The sequence below is a fragment of the Anneissia japonica genome, unplaced genomic scaffold (assembly GCF_011630105.1).
Source record: "Anneissia japonica isolate Jap-2015-1 unplaced genomic scaffold, ASM1163010v1 scaffold38505_len12145_cov141, whole genome shotgun sequence".
NCBI classification, from domain to species: domain Eukaryota; kingdom Metazoa; phylum Echinodermata; class Crinoidea; order Comatulida; family Comatulidae; genus Anneissia; species Anneissia japonica.
The window spans coordinates 1-12,144 of NW_022699967.1; the positions used below are offsets into that span (position 1 = coordinate 1).

At 35.4% G+C, this 12,144-nt stretch overlaps 1 protein-coding gene and 1 long non-coding RNA gene across 2 annotated transcripts; one reads left to right on the forward strand and one right to left on the reverse strand.

The window, feature by feature from the left end:
- Positions 1-5,142: 5,142 nt before the first annotated feature.
- On the forward strand, positions 5,143-9,175 carry LOC117103243 (dual specificity protein kinase shkD-like). Its single transcript, XM_033243805.1, has 5 exons — positions 5,143-5,623; positions 6,687-6,752; positions 6,918-6,983; positions 7,149-7,214; positions 7,706-9,175. The coding sequence occupies exons 1-5, from the start codon at positions 5,219-5,221 to the stop codon at positions 7,991-7,993; spliced, it is 891 nt and encodes a 296-aa protein (XP_033099696.1). The 5' UTR covers positions 5,143-5,218; the 3' UTR covers positions 7,994-9,175.
- A 1,364-nt stretch (positions 9,176-10,539) lies between these two features.
- Positions 10,540-12,144, reverse strand: LOC117103244. Its single transcript, XR_004444540.1, has 2 exons — positions 12,020-12,144; positions 10,540-11,816 (listed from the first exon to the last, which is right to left on the reverse strand). It is a non-coding gene; the product is annotated as an uncharacterized LOC117103244 (long non-coding RNA).

Consider the following 12,144-nt stretch of genomic DNA (forward strand, 5'->3'; position numbering starts at 1 on the left):
TAAAATTCATGCCAATATTTTTCCATGATTTATAATAATTGGAGTAATGCAAATGCATATTTTTTTAAAAAAGTCATTTTTAGTGAAATTTTGCCGGGAATGGGGCTTTAATGACTAAATCGGCGTTGTGATAGCTTCCGCGATTTCTGAATTTGGCGTAGAATGGCGACTACCCTAATATTGACCAATCAGATCACCGGATTGTTTGGCAATGGATTGAAACTTCTCTGCAACAATGCAATTTTTTTTATCTAGGCCCACACCAAGCCAACACATGTCTGTCACAGTCTGAGAGTGCCATTTTTGGCCATCCATAGGTTGATATTCTTCAAAAAAATCTCATTTGGTAGGAGAAACCCCCTCTCAACCCCTTCCTCCAGCTTGAGCCTACGAGCTCAAGTCCCCCTGTCGGACAACTTAGCCCCCCACCCAGTATCCGAGCCGCCACTGAAGCAGGCCCTATTTTGTTCCTGAAAAGATCCGCCGTGTAGATAATACCATTGATTAGAAATATTTGGGTGTGAAAGAGAAAATGAGTAAAAAAGAGGAAGAGGAATTAGGCCTACCCTAGGCCTAGATAAAGTCAATGTAGGCCTAGTAGTAGGCCTAGTAGTAGCATGGAGGAAATATATTAAGAAATAGGTATTTGGCAACTGTTTTATGATGATTTTGAACTACTTCAATAACATAATTGAGAAATAATTGGAGGTCTTCGTTTTCGGGTCTTCCGTCTTCCTTTTGTAGACACCCATATAGGGTGTGTATAAACAAAGACCCTTGAAAATTTTACAAACAGACGCCCAAAAAATTTCGTAATTTTGATTTTGTGACAGCCTGGCATGTCATCATCAAAATAAAAGAGAAAAAATAGGGGTCTTCGTTTTTGGGTCTTCGGTCTTCGTTTTATAGACACCCACCCAAAATTTGTAGTTAGGCCTACTCCATATATTTGGCTGTTTGAATATTGGCAATGTATGGTTTAATATTTGAGCTGCGTTTGCCGAGAGAAGTAATGTCCATGCCGGTTCAAAGTGCACTATGTCGATCGCTCGGCTCCGTATAAACCTCGCATGAGAGTTAGGGATGGAAGACAGGGGAAATGACGCCGTATTATGGTTGCCGTGGGTCCCCATCCGAATTCCAAACTCCAGATTTGGAATATAATGAAAAATAAAAATAAAGTAACAAATTAATAATATTATATACTAATGCTCTGTCCCTCTCAATCCTGAGTAGGCCTACAATAATAATATATCGACGCGTTTAGTATATGAATAGTAAGCTTGCTGGTTCTATTCAACATCAGTGACTATAATGTACTTATATTAGGCCTATGTACCTGAATGAACAAAAGCTCCTCCGTAATATTCAAACGGCTATAGAAATATTACTAATCTCATTAGCATATCAATATATATCAAACTGAATGTTGCTGTAGCTGTGTTTGTATAGGGCATCCATTTTATGTAAGTAAAATTTAAAATGTTCATGTTGTAAGCCTAATCTATTTTGTAATTTTATCATTTTTATTTCTTGGTGCTCACACAGAGATCGTAGATGTTTCGTCTTTTATTTTTATGTATTTCTTTTTATTTTTTATTTTTCTTTTGTAAAATTTAAGCCACACGTAAAAAGTGTCTTGCCCATGGACCCCTGCAGCAGTGGTGTATCCAGTGTTTGACGAGGGGGTGTTAAGTATAATTTATAAAAATTAGGCTTACATCCACTGAATTTTACGCAAGGCGCAAAAAGGGACGGATATAGCCAGTGGCGTAACGCCTATGGGCTCTCATGTGGCGGTCCGCAGGGCCTCCGAATTCTAGGGGTCCCAAAGGACTTTGTTGATAAATAACACCATATGTGTCTCTAAAATCGACTGTAGGGCATATATCATATTATAACGATTAAAGAGAGGGGCCCCGTCGGGCCGACGGGGCCCCCCCTCTCGGCCCAAGACCCCACCAAATTTGTCAAAAAATAAATAAATAAAAAAATTAAAAATGGAGATAAAAAGAAAATCATATTCACAATTTTATGTCTGTGAAGTGCCATTTCTGACCATCTAAAAGTGGCATATTCATAAATTTTCTTACCTCAGCCCCAACCATGGTGGGTCTGAGGTGGTATCTCCAACTGTGAACGTCCGTCCATGGCCTCAACTTTCTGGATCCATATTATATCATATTCATCGTTAAAAGCATTTAGAATAACAATGCACATTTAAAATCCCACGATGGAATTCCCAAAAAGGGCCCCCAGTTTCAGAAATACACAGGGCCCCGGCCCCATCGTTACGCCACTCTGGATCTAGCATATCAATGGCTATGACTCCATAAGCTAGTTGTTAAAAAAAACCGAAATGGCCACTGATTAATCTCAGATAAGATATATTCCAAGTATCGAAATGCACGCTGGATTGTCAGGAAAGTCTACTAAAGTCCATTGATTTAAAATTCGCACTGTTCATTGGCCTTTTTATGATTATTTTTCCTCGCGACCAAAACAAAGTTCATATCCTTATTATAAATTATATGAATTGAGATTATACCGAAATGTGACTTAGTTCCTGCATGGAGGAATTAGTTTAGTCCTGCAAGGAGTGTGTCGGCGCCAGCGTGGTGGGGGTGCAGGGGATTAAGCCTCCCCATCGGACTGGTGAAGCCCCCGTCGGACAGAGCCCGTCGGGCAATCAGACCATAAAGAATATAAAAATAGGACCACACCAAGCCAACACATCATCTGTCACAATCTGAGAGTGCATGCCATAACCCTTCTCCCAGCTAGAGCCCACAAGTCCCCCTGTCGGACAGCTTAGCCCCCACCCCCAGAAAATATATCCTAAAGCCGCACGCCACTGACTTTATATACCTCCTTAGTTTCTGGTATTCAAACTATAGATCGTGACCTAAAATAGGGTCGCCAATATATTTTGAATAAAATATTAATAATATACAGCATTTTAATACTAGATGAAAGGTATACTGAATGCATATGTGTATTCGCGAGAAATCATTGTTGGTCAATAAAATGTGTTATCCTTCCTGCTTTGTATAAATGCCATGTGTGTGAAGTTTGAGTAACTGCACTGAGTAGGCCTAATTGTATTCACATCATATTCATATGCCTGCTGTACAAAGACAGAAAAAAGGGGCATATTCGACATTTGCGGTATCTACTTTCTGCCAATGCATAGGAGTCATTGACAATAAGAAAGGCCTAATTAACAGATGTAGACCCTATTAGAAACTGTTGAAATAAGACAAAACGCCTTCAACATGAATATTTACAAACAAGATGACCACGTTTGTGAAAGCATGTTAATTTATCAAACATGTTGTTGCATCTATCAGCGGACTGTATTAAAGAGAGAGAGAGAGAGAGAGAGAGAGAGTGGGGGGGGGGGGAGGGAGAGATAGGGAGATCCTATATAATAAATATTTTCAAATCAGGTTTGCTGCTTAGCACCTTAAGCAAAATATAAATTGTAAAAAAGTAGGCCTAAATTAATCCAGTTCACCGAAAACATGACAACATTTTGCCTTATCTTGCCGTCACCGTCATACGAAATTACAGCATACTGTGCTTTTGAAAACATGATTGCCGAGTCAGGGAGGAGCCATGTTTATATAAATAAATAAAATGAAATAAAGGAAGCATCGTATTCCCTCCTTTCCCCACAAAAAAATAATAATTCACCTATCCAAATAACGTTACTGATTGCCAATCCCTAATATTGTGGTCTAAAAACACTTTGGGCCATAAAAGCCCTAAAAAACATTCCCCGCAAAGCTTACCAACAAGGGCGCAGCTCTGCTTTGAATGGGGAAGGGGGTACATTTCGTGCGTTTACACAAACATAAGTGGGACTGAGGTTTCACAATTTTAGGAAATAGTACCCAGATGGCCGGAAATGACACTTTTAGGCCTATATAGTCATCATCACATCACTCATTATAGACAAGATGAAAGCGTCAACAAATTTCTCATGATCTTTTATCAGCGATTTTCGTCAACCATCTAATTAAAATGTGTGACGTACCATTGAAAATAAAACTTGAAAACATTGTCTTTCATATATTTCTTTCTTTACTTTGCCTATTTTAACAATTTTCAGGCATCGTCTTGACTTATGGAATTACATTACGGTCGAAAAGTGAGGGGAACCGACCCCCTTAAAAATATGTGGGGGACGTCCCCCCGTCCGCTTGAACTGCGCCCATGCCTACGGATTTTTACGCCGGGACCTTGACCGAGACTCTATTTTCCCCCTGACTGTCACCCCCTGTCGGATATGTTAGACCTGCTGTCGGCAGATTTTTTGTTTATTTGCAGATTATTATTTATTTATTTCCTTCCTTTAAGTCTAGATTATCTTCATTAAACTTTATGTATTTATCATAAGACAAAAAGAATCATTAATCTACAATAAGCCTTATTAGACGAATACGAGTGATCACATCGTGTTGGAATGGCTTCTAAATGCTCAATGTCGCAACTCTGATGCCACAGATGCAGTCATAGTAAGAGAGTGCTCCGTCGTGAATTTTATGCTGTTAATGTTTCGCTGCTTTTAATTTACTTTAGTCGGCAAACTGGGTTTCGGAAAACTTGGTTTCGCCGAACTGGGTTTCATGTTTTTTGAGTCGGCAATTCGGCAAAAACTGGGTTTCGGCAAAGTTAATTCGCAGTCTGGCGTTCGGTAAACTGGGTTTCGACAATCTGGCTTAGATCTGATGTTTGAACACTACCGTCTTATTTTCTTAACAGATACTTGATGAAAATGGCAGCTAAAGAAATGGATTCATATGGGATGTTAGTACTACGAAAAGATTCCTTCGAATTCGGAAATAAAATTGGAATAGGCTCATCAGGTATTGTTTATTATGGTAAATGGAAGAGTAAAGACGCTCCAGTTGCGATTAAACAGCTTAATAATATAAAAGAAATTGAATTTGCTACGTTGTCTAAAATTAAAGAAGACCGTAAACAAAAGAAACTGTTCATCGGTCACCATTTTATTACAAAGGTTGTAGGGGTCATCCACGATGATGGATATTATATCGTCATGGAATGTGTCGCTAAGGGCTCATTGCATAGTTATTTAAGTAATAAAAGAAAACGACAGCAGAAAGTTGAAATGAAGGTATTCCTCACATGGACTCGCCAAGGTGCTCATGCGATACAATATCTTCACTCTCTTGATATAATTCACCGGGATATGAAATCACTAAATGTTCTGATTACGAGTGAAGATAACTTAAAAATTTGCGACTTTGGAATTTCTCGTATCTCTGATGAAACGATTGACACAAGAAACTCTATCGGATCAAAACCATGGATGGCACCTGAAAATTTGGAACCTAATGCAAAACTTTCAAAGCGCTCAGATATCTACGCGTATGGTGTTGTAATTTGGGAAATGTGGACTTGTGAATCTCCGAAAGAGAAGCGAATGGATAATTGGACATACCCACTTGATGACAGGGCACCAACGGAGCTTCAGCAACTGCTTCTAAAGTGCTGGAAAAAAGAGAGAGACAAACGACCTTCAGTACAAGAAATCTTGGAGGTCACGAAGACCTTGGCTCATAACGAGAATATTGACGTTCGAGATTTTATGAACGTGAGTCTTCAAAATTCTTGATTTGATTTGAATTTATTTGGTTCCAATAAACATACATACAGATAAAATCCAATGATAAAAGATGCAGAAACAAGAACAATATTAAAACAGATAAAAAGCCATAAAGTTTATTCGATTACAATGAAAGTTAAGAACAAGAAACATGAAAAAAACAGCGAAACCAAGGATAGCCCACAAAAGATGTCGTAAAACAATCTTATTTCCAGAGGGGTCCCAATAAATATAAAATACAAATAATCAAAACATTAATTCTTTAAAACTTACAGTTAAAAAATACAGTTAATAAAATCTTTCTTCATATTTTGGAATAATGATAATAATTATTATTTTTTTATGTAATTATCCAGAAAATTGCATTTAGATCCATTGATTAGTTTTTGGGATACTTATGTCTGGGACGTTAGCATTAATCCACCCCCCACCAAAAAAAAAATAATTAATTAATTAAAATAATTTACACCCGAATCTGGATCGTCACCAAAATGTAATGAAGCCATGTAACTTGGTTTAACACTTCCATAAAGTTTCATGCAGATCAGTAGATATCTAGTGTGGGGTGTATTTTTCTTTAAATACGTCGGCCAACATAGAAATTAAGCTTCCTTTCAATGTCAGAAATCATCTATACAAATCTGACGCATGTAGAGCTAAAATTGTAATCAGATAGGAGGCTGCTAAAAAAAACCAGACAAAACAGACAAACACACACATTATTATTATTATTATTATTATTATTATTATTATTATTATTATTATTATTATTATTATTATTATTATTAATATTATTATTATTATCATTATTTTTATTAAATATTTAGCACAGACATATATCTTGATGACATTTAGCGCATGTTGCTGTTTTCTTGTCTATCTGATTCCAGACCGTACTTGTAAATGAATTGAAAATTAACCAACATTCCGTAATTCTAGGGCAAAAATTTAGTTATCCTTTGCTGCATACTCTTTGATTGATTAATAATCGTCGATATTTGTTAATTCAGTAAATATAATGTAACTGAGTATCATGTTTGAATTAATGTAGGATTCAGATAGCAGACCTATGTCAGATAAAAGAGATGTGGTACCTGAAGAACAGCAATTACAACAGGTTAGTATTTGAATGAGAAATATTCATCCCAAAATTAGGCCCTGTCACATCTGTACATAGGTATTATTCGACATAAATTTGATATTAAGTTGAATTTGATGTATCGATAACTCACAAGAATAACTGCATAAATATTGTTTTCTTTTCATGTTTGAATTAATGTAGGATTTAGATAGCAGACCTATGTCAGATAAAAGAGATGTGGTACCTGAAGAACAGCAATTACAACAGGTTAGTATTTGAATGAGAAATATTCGTCCCAAAATTAGGTCCTGTCACATCTGTACATAGGTATTATTCGACATAAATTTGATATTAAGTTGAATTTGATGTATCGATAACTCACAAGAATAACTGCATAAATATTGTTTTCTTTTCATGTTTGAATTAATGTAGGATTCAGATAGCAGACCTATGTCAGATAAAAGAGATGTGGTACCTGAAGAACAGCAATTACAACAGGTTAGTATTTGAATGAGAAATATTCATCCCAAAATTAGGCCCTGTCACATCTGTACATAGGTATTATTCGACATAAATTTGATATTAAGTTGAATTTGATGTATCGATAACTCACAAGACTGCATAAATATTGTTTTCTTTTCTATAAACATTCTGTACTTAAAACAAATAGTATATGGCAGACGTTTTCAAATTTACACAGATATATTGTATTGTAAATGAAAAGAAAACACTAAAACCCATTGGGCAAAATGTTGATTTTAATAATATTGTTTAAAGTTTTGGCATTCTAATAATAGCACCTCTAGGTTACTACTATTAAAGCAGTATCCCGTTACAACTTTTAAGGTGGGCTACAGTATTAGAACATTGGGTTACTGGGTTTCTATTGAAGTTTTACAGTATTATAATGTGTATCATAAATGATAAAGAAAGAAGAGAGAAAATAATCAATTACTTGATTCAATTGTCTACTCATTATTTCATCGTAGGCAAAAAATCTTAACAAAAGGCTCACAGAAAAGCATTTGAATAAAATTTCGAGGGAGCTTGGTCGTGGCTGGGAAGGCGTTGCTCGAAGCTTGGGAGTCACATCAGTAGAGATCGATCATGCTAAGGAAGAGAACGGAACTACACGCGAGAAGATCTTTGCCGCATTTAACAAAATGCGGAAACGCAAGTCATCTAAGTCAGATTTTGTTAGAATCGTCGATGTTATCGAAGCCTGCAAGGAAGAAAAAACGGACATATCAGTGTACGGATTTCTCTATAATGAATAAAATGTGTCAGTAAATTAATATCTCTCCTGAAGTTAGATAAGTTACCAGTAGCATACGGCGAAAGGAAACAGGGTACTACACTACATACACTAGCTAAAATTCAAAGACAATTTATTTACTACGCCTTTTCCCGTTTTCTTGGTTTTCACAATTCATCGAATGGCTAACCAATTATTAATCCTATATATTTTAGGTCCCATAACAATATTAATTACCCTTAGCCTCTTGAAATATTAATAATTAATATTGTGTTTATTACACGAGCCAAACTAGAGTCGTTTTTCAAGTTTCAAAAAAATTGGTGGTTTGTACGAAGCTTTGAACCCGACATTCTGGGAAGGCAAGTATGGTAATTAACCATCAAGCTACTGCTTTACTTGCGCATCTGTGTGTGTTAAAGGTCAAGAAATATCAATTTAACCTCAGAATATTATGCTTATTCATATTCCAAACATGCTTTATGATCGGACCTGTTAATGATAGGCTATATTAATTTTGTTTTTGGCTTGACCTTCGACGTGCATTATGTGAAGTTTTTTGGGGAATATTTTTGTGTTAAGTATTTTTTTTTCAAAGAATTATGCTTTACTGAAAATGATTAATTATGTGATAAAATTGTATTTGATGAGTTGTCATAGAATTGTTTCTTTTTTTAACCCCTTGCAATATTTAAACTAATAAAAGTATGCAGTTTTTGAATTTTTTTAGTTCACATGTGGAAATTGATGTTCAAATTGGAACGTGTATAATTCGCTAATAAACATGTATTCAAATCTGTAAATATTTTTGGTTTTAAAAAATGGGACACTTAGTATTGAAACTTAAAAAATGTATTGACAGTTATCATGGAATTTGACAGTAATCATTTACAATTCCAGTTCAATATCACCAGTTTTAAATTACAAAATACAGACGCAGTTCCAATTAGGTTATTCTGTTGTTATATTGTGTGCACTGCTATAGTTTTATTAATACTGTATGTCAACAATTTCTTGCCACTGTTTATAGCACGGGAATTTGTTGAATTGCATTTAGTATGTTAAGTCTTTCTGCTTGGCTGTAGGCCTACTAGTTCATTATAATAATAGCAGCTTTTGCTATACTGTAACTACAAGTGTTGAAATTTCTTGTTTGTAATTTGGTTTTTATCCTTAATTCAGGATTTAAATCAAATCAGATAATGGCTTAAATAAAATAAAATTATTGCAATTTATGCCTTATGACTTTATTTGAAAGTCGTCTACATAAGCTCCAGAATATATTATAAGTATTGTCCAAAATCAATTCAAAACGAAATAAAATGTTTAATTTATAGAGCTCAGATGTTACTCAAACGTTTCATGAACAGCTGAGGCGTAACTACAGGGCATGGTGGTAATCTTTCATTCAAAAAAATCTATTATATTATTATATTGGTGGATCCAGAAAAACAGAGGCCGTCTAGGATCTTCCGTCATAGCCCTGGACAAAGATGGGATAGGATGGTAAAGAAAGTATGTCTTCGATGGTGGCATGTAGGCTAGTATTGGCCTGGGGCATACGATTAATTGGAATGCGAAACTAAATCCCTATTCCAATGAAAAAATAATGGTCATTTTTAGTATTTTAACCCACTTAGTGGAACTAATTTGTTGTCATAGTGGTAGCGGTGGGGGGCTGGGAAGATGAGACCACACCCCCAGCCTACGCCCATGTTATACCACAATACTAAGAAATTAATATCGTAGTCAGATGCCCTCAAATGGCATTGGACAACAGGGGGTTGATGCTTACCTAACAGAAATTACCCCCTGACCACATGCTAGCCCCACTGAGAATCATCACCTCGAACAGGCAAAAAACGTTCAGAGAAATGACACTGACAGTTTAAATAAATTTCATATTAACAATTTATTGAGACTTAATGGAAAATTATGAGACCCAGCTTGCAGTGGATGAAGAAAATAAATGAAAAGAAAATATGGGCTGCCAAGGAAAACGAACCAGTGACATTTTGCGTAATGTTCCAACAAGGCTCTGCTAAGCCAGTACATTTGTTGCTCTTCGATCTGGCGGCCACAACAGAGCCTAATTAAACTGCATGACATATCGTGCATCTTGTGTATGTATACATGTATGTTTTAGTGTGAAAGGGATTGCCATATAAGTACTATAGCGATACATTTGCTATTGGCAATCCTTGGCCCATGGGCCCATATAATTATTTAAAAACAAGAGTTGTGAACCTCAGAAGATCCTGTTTTAGTCCTAGCCCCTGAGTAAAGTTACTGGTCTTGGAACAACCATTGCTAGATTTGTTTAGTTAATTTTTTAAAGTCAAATGCTTGATTACTGGATGCAGCAGTCCATAGCTTATTTATTACAATGTAATGGTAATAATTTGCATTCTTCTCCAAGTTTACAGCAACAGTCTATGTCTTATTATATCTTGATGGACCACTGACTTTAAGTACAGTACTGTACTAAATTATGTATAAATTTTATCATTCAAATAAAATATTTACTCACTGCTTAAGCTTCAACAAAAGACTACAAAATATTACAAACAGATTGCCCATTCAGTTATATTTAGTATAAAGAAGATAACTTATCATGAGAACATTTTAGAATGACTTCTGAATCAAAACTTCTCTGTAACATACATTTTTCCAACGTCCTATAAATTACTGTACTTACAAAACCCATGACTATATTAGACTATAATTCCCCATCTAAAAAAAAATATCCACAGACAAATAGTGTATACCTAAAACAAGTAGGCATAGACTATCAAATATTTGACCAAACTTTTGGTGAAGTAGAGCTTTGTGAAAGACACATTGTTTCTTATGACAAAAGCTATTCAACAAATTCTAAATGTCTATGTCCCACAGAATCTTTAGCACAACACAAGTACATTAATTTTATTTAAAGGGTTGAAAACAGACCATTTCAATGAAACGTAAGTAACATCCCATGTTAGGAGCACCTTATAATTTTGCTATATGTACTGGTACAGTAAAAAATGACATTAAAAAGAACACAGCCAGAAGTTCACACAAATTACAGAAGAAAATTATTTATCTAAAGATGTCAGCTTTTCCAGAGTGTGGCATTTAACAAAAAAAAAACAAAAAAAACCCCCAGATTTATTATAATTTAAATAATAATACGATAATATAAAGTAATGATACTATAAAGGGCACAATTAATGTCCATATTTTTGAAACTGCAATTGTAAAATAAACAACAGCATTACAGTGTACAAGGGTCCCAAGTTGGGATAAGCCAAGAGCTCTTGATTGGGAGCTTTTGATTTGTTCAACAACACAACGCTAGAACAAAATCACTCATGCGTGACCGTTCTACTGGGCGTCATACGTTCTCTGCATTTGGCCAAATTGCATCCTAGAATCCACGCGACAAGGAGAACCTAACATTCTCGCATGAGCAGATGACTTTTAGTGATGTCATTACATTCGACATCCTACTGTGCAATCGAGAGCTCCCTACTGTTTCTTTACACCAAATATTGCATAATACATAATACAGTGGTAAAAACATACATCAAATATTTTTGGGAGATGGATTAATTTCTGGAAGATTTTTGCCTGCTCACAGGTCCACAATAGTGAAATTAATTTGAGGATGCATGTTTTATTAAAATTAATAGTAGTTAAATTAGTTTGATGGTTGCTGTTGGGTTTCTGCCAAACAAAACCCACTCATTCAATTGAATTTACATTTAAGTAATGCATATAAAACGGCAATAAGCTTAGCGAATCTTCACTTGTTTTTGTCTAGCACCAAGGCGACGTTTCATGTCTTGTTTGTACTGTTTATCCTGTAATTAAAATAAACAATTCTGTTACTATCGTAATAATCAAATAATAATAAATGAGTGTGTATTAAAAAATTGTTATCTTAATAATCAAATAATAATAAATGAGTGTATACTAAGAAAGAAACAGGCTTCTGCTTTTCTTTCATTATTGTTAGGGTCCCATGCAAAAAATAAGATGATTTGAAATTATCAAAATAACTCACTTCAATTTTCCGAGCTTTTTCCGGATCATCTTCGTTCATCAGACGTTCCTTTTCTTGACGTCGTTTGTCCTCACGCCTCAGCTGGGCTGCTTCCTGCCGTTGAGCATGAGAAAGCTTCTCAAATG

Bases quoted from the DNA above. Each gene is read 5' to 3' on its own strand.
- LOC117103243 (XM_033243805.1), top strand. From the start codon at position 5,219: ATGAAATCACTAAATGTTCTGATTACGAGTGAAGATAACTTAAAAATT. The intron at 6,984-7,148 runs GTTAGTATTTGA...GAATTAATGTAG, and splicing joins AAGAACAGCAATTACAACAG to GATTCAGATAGCAGACCTAT. The intron at 7,215-7,705 runs GTTAGTATTTGA...ATTTCATCGTAG, and splicing joins AAGAACAGCAATTACAACAG to GCAAAAAATCTTAACAAAAG.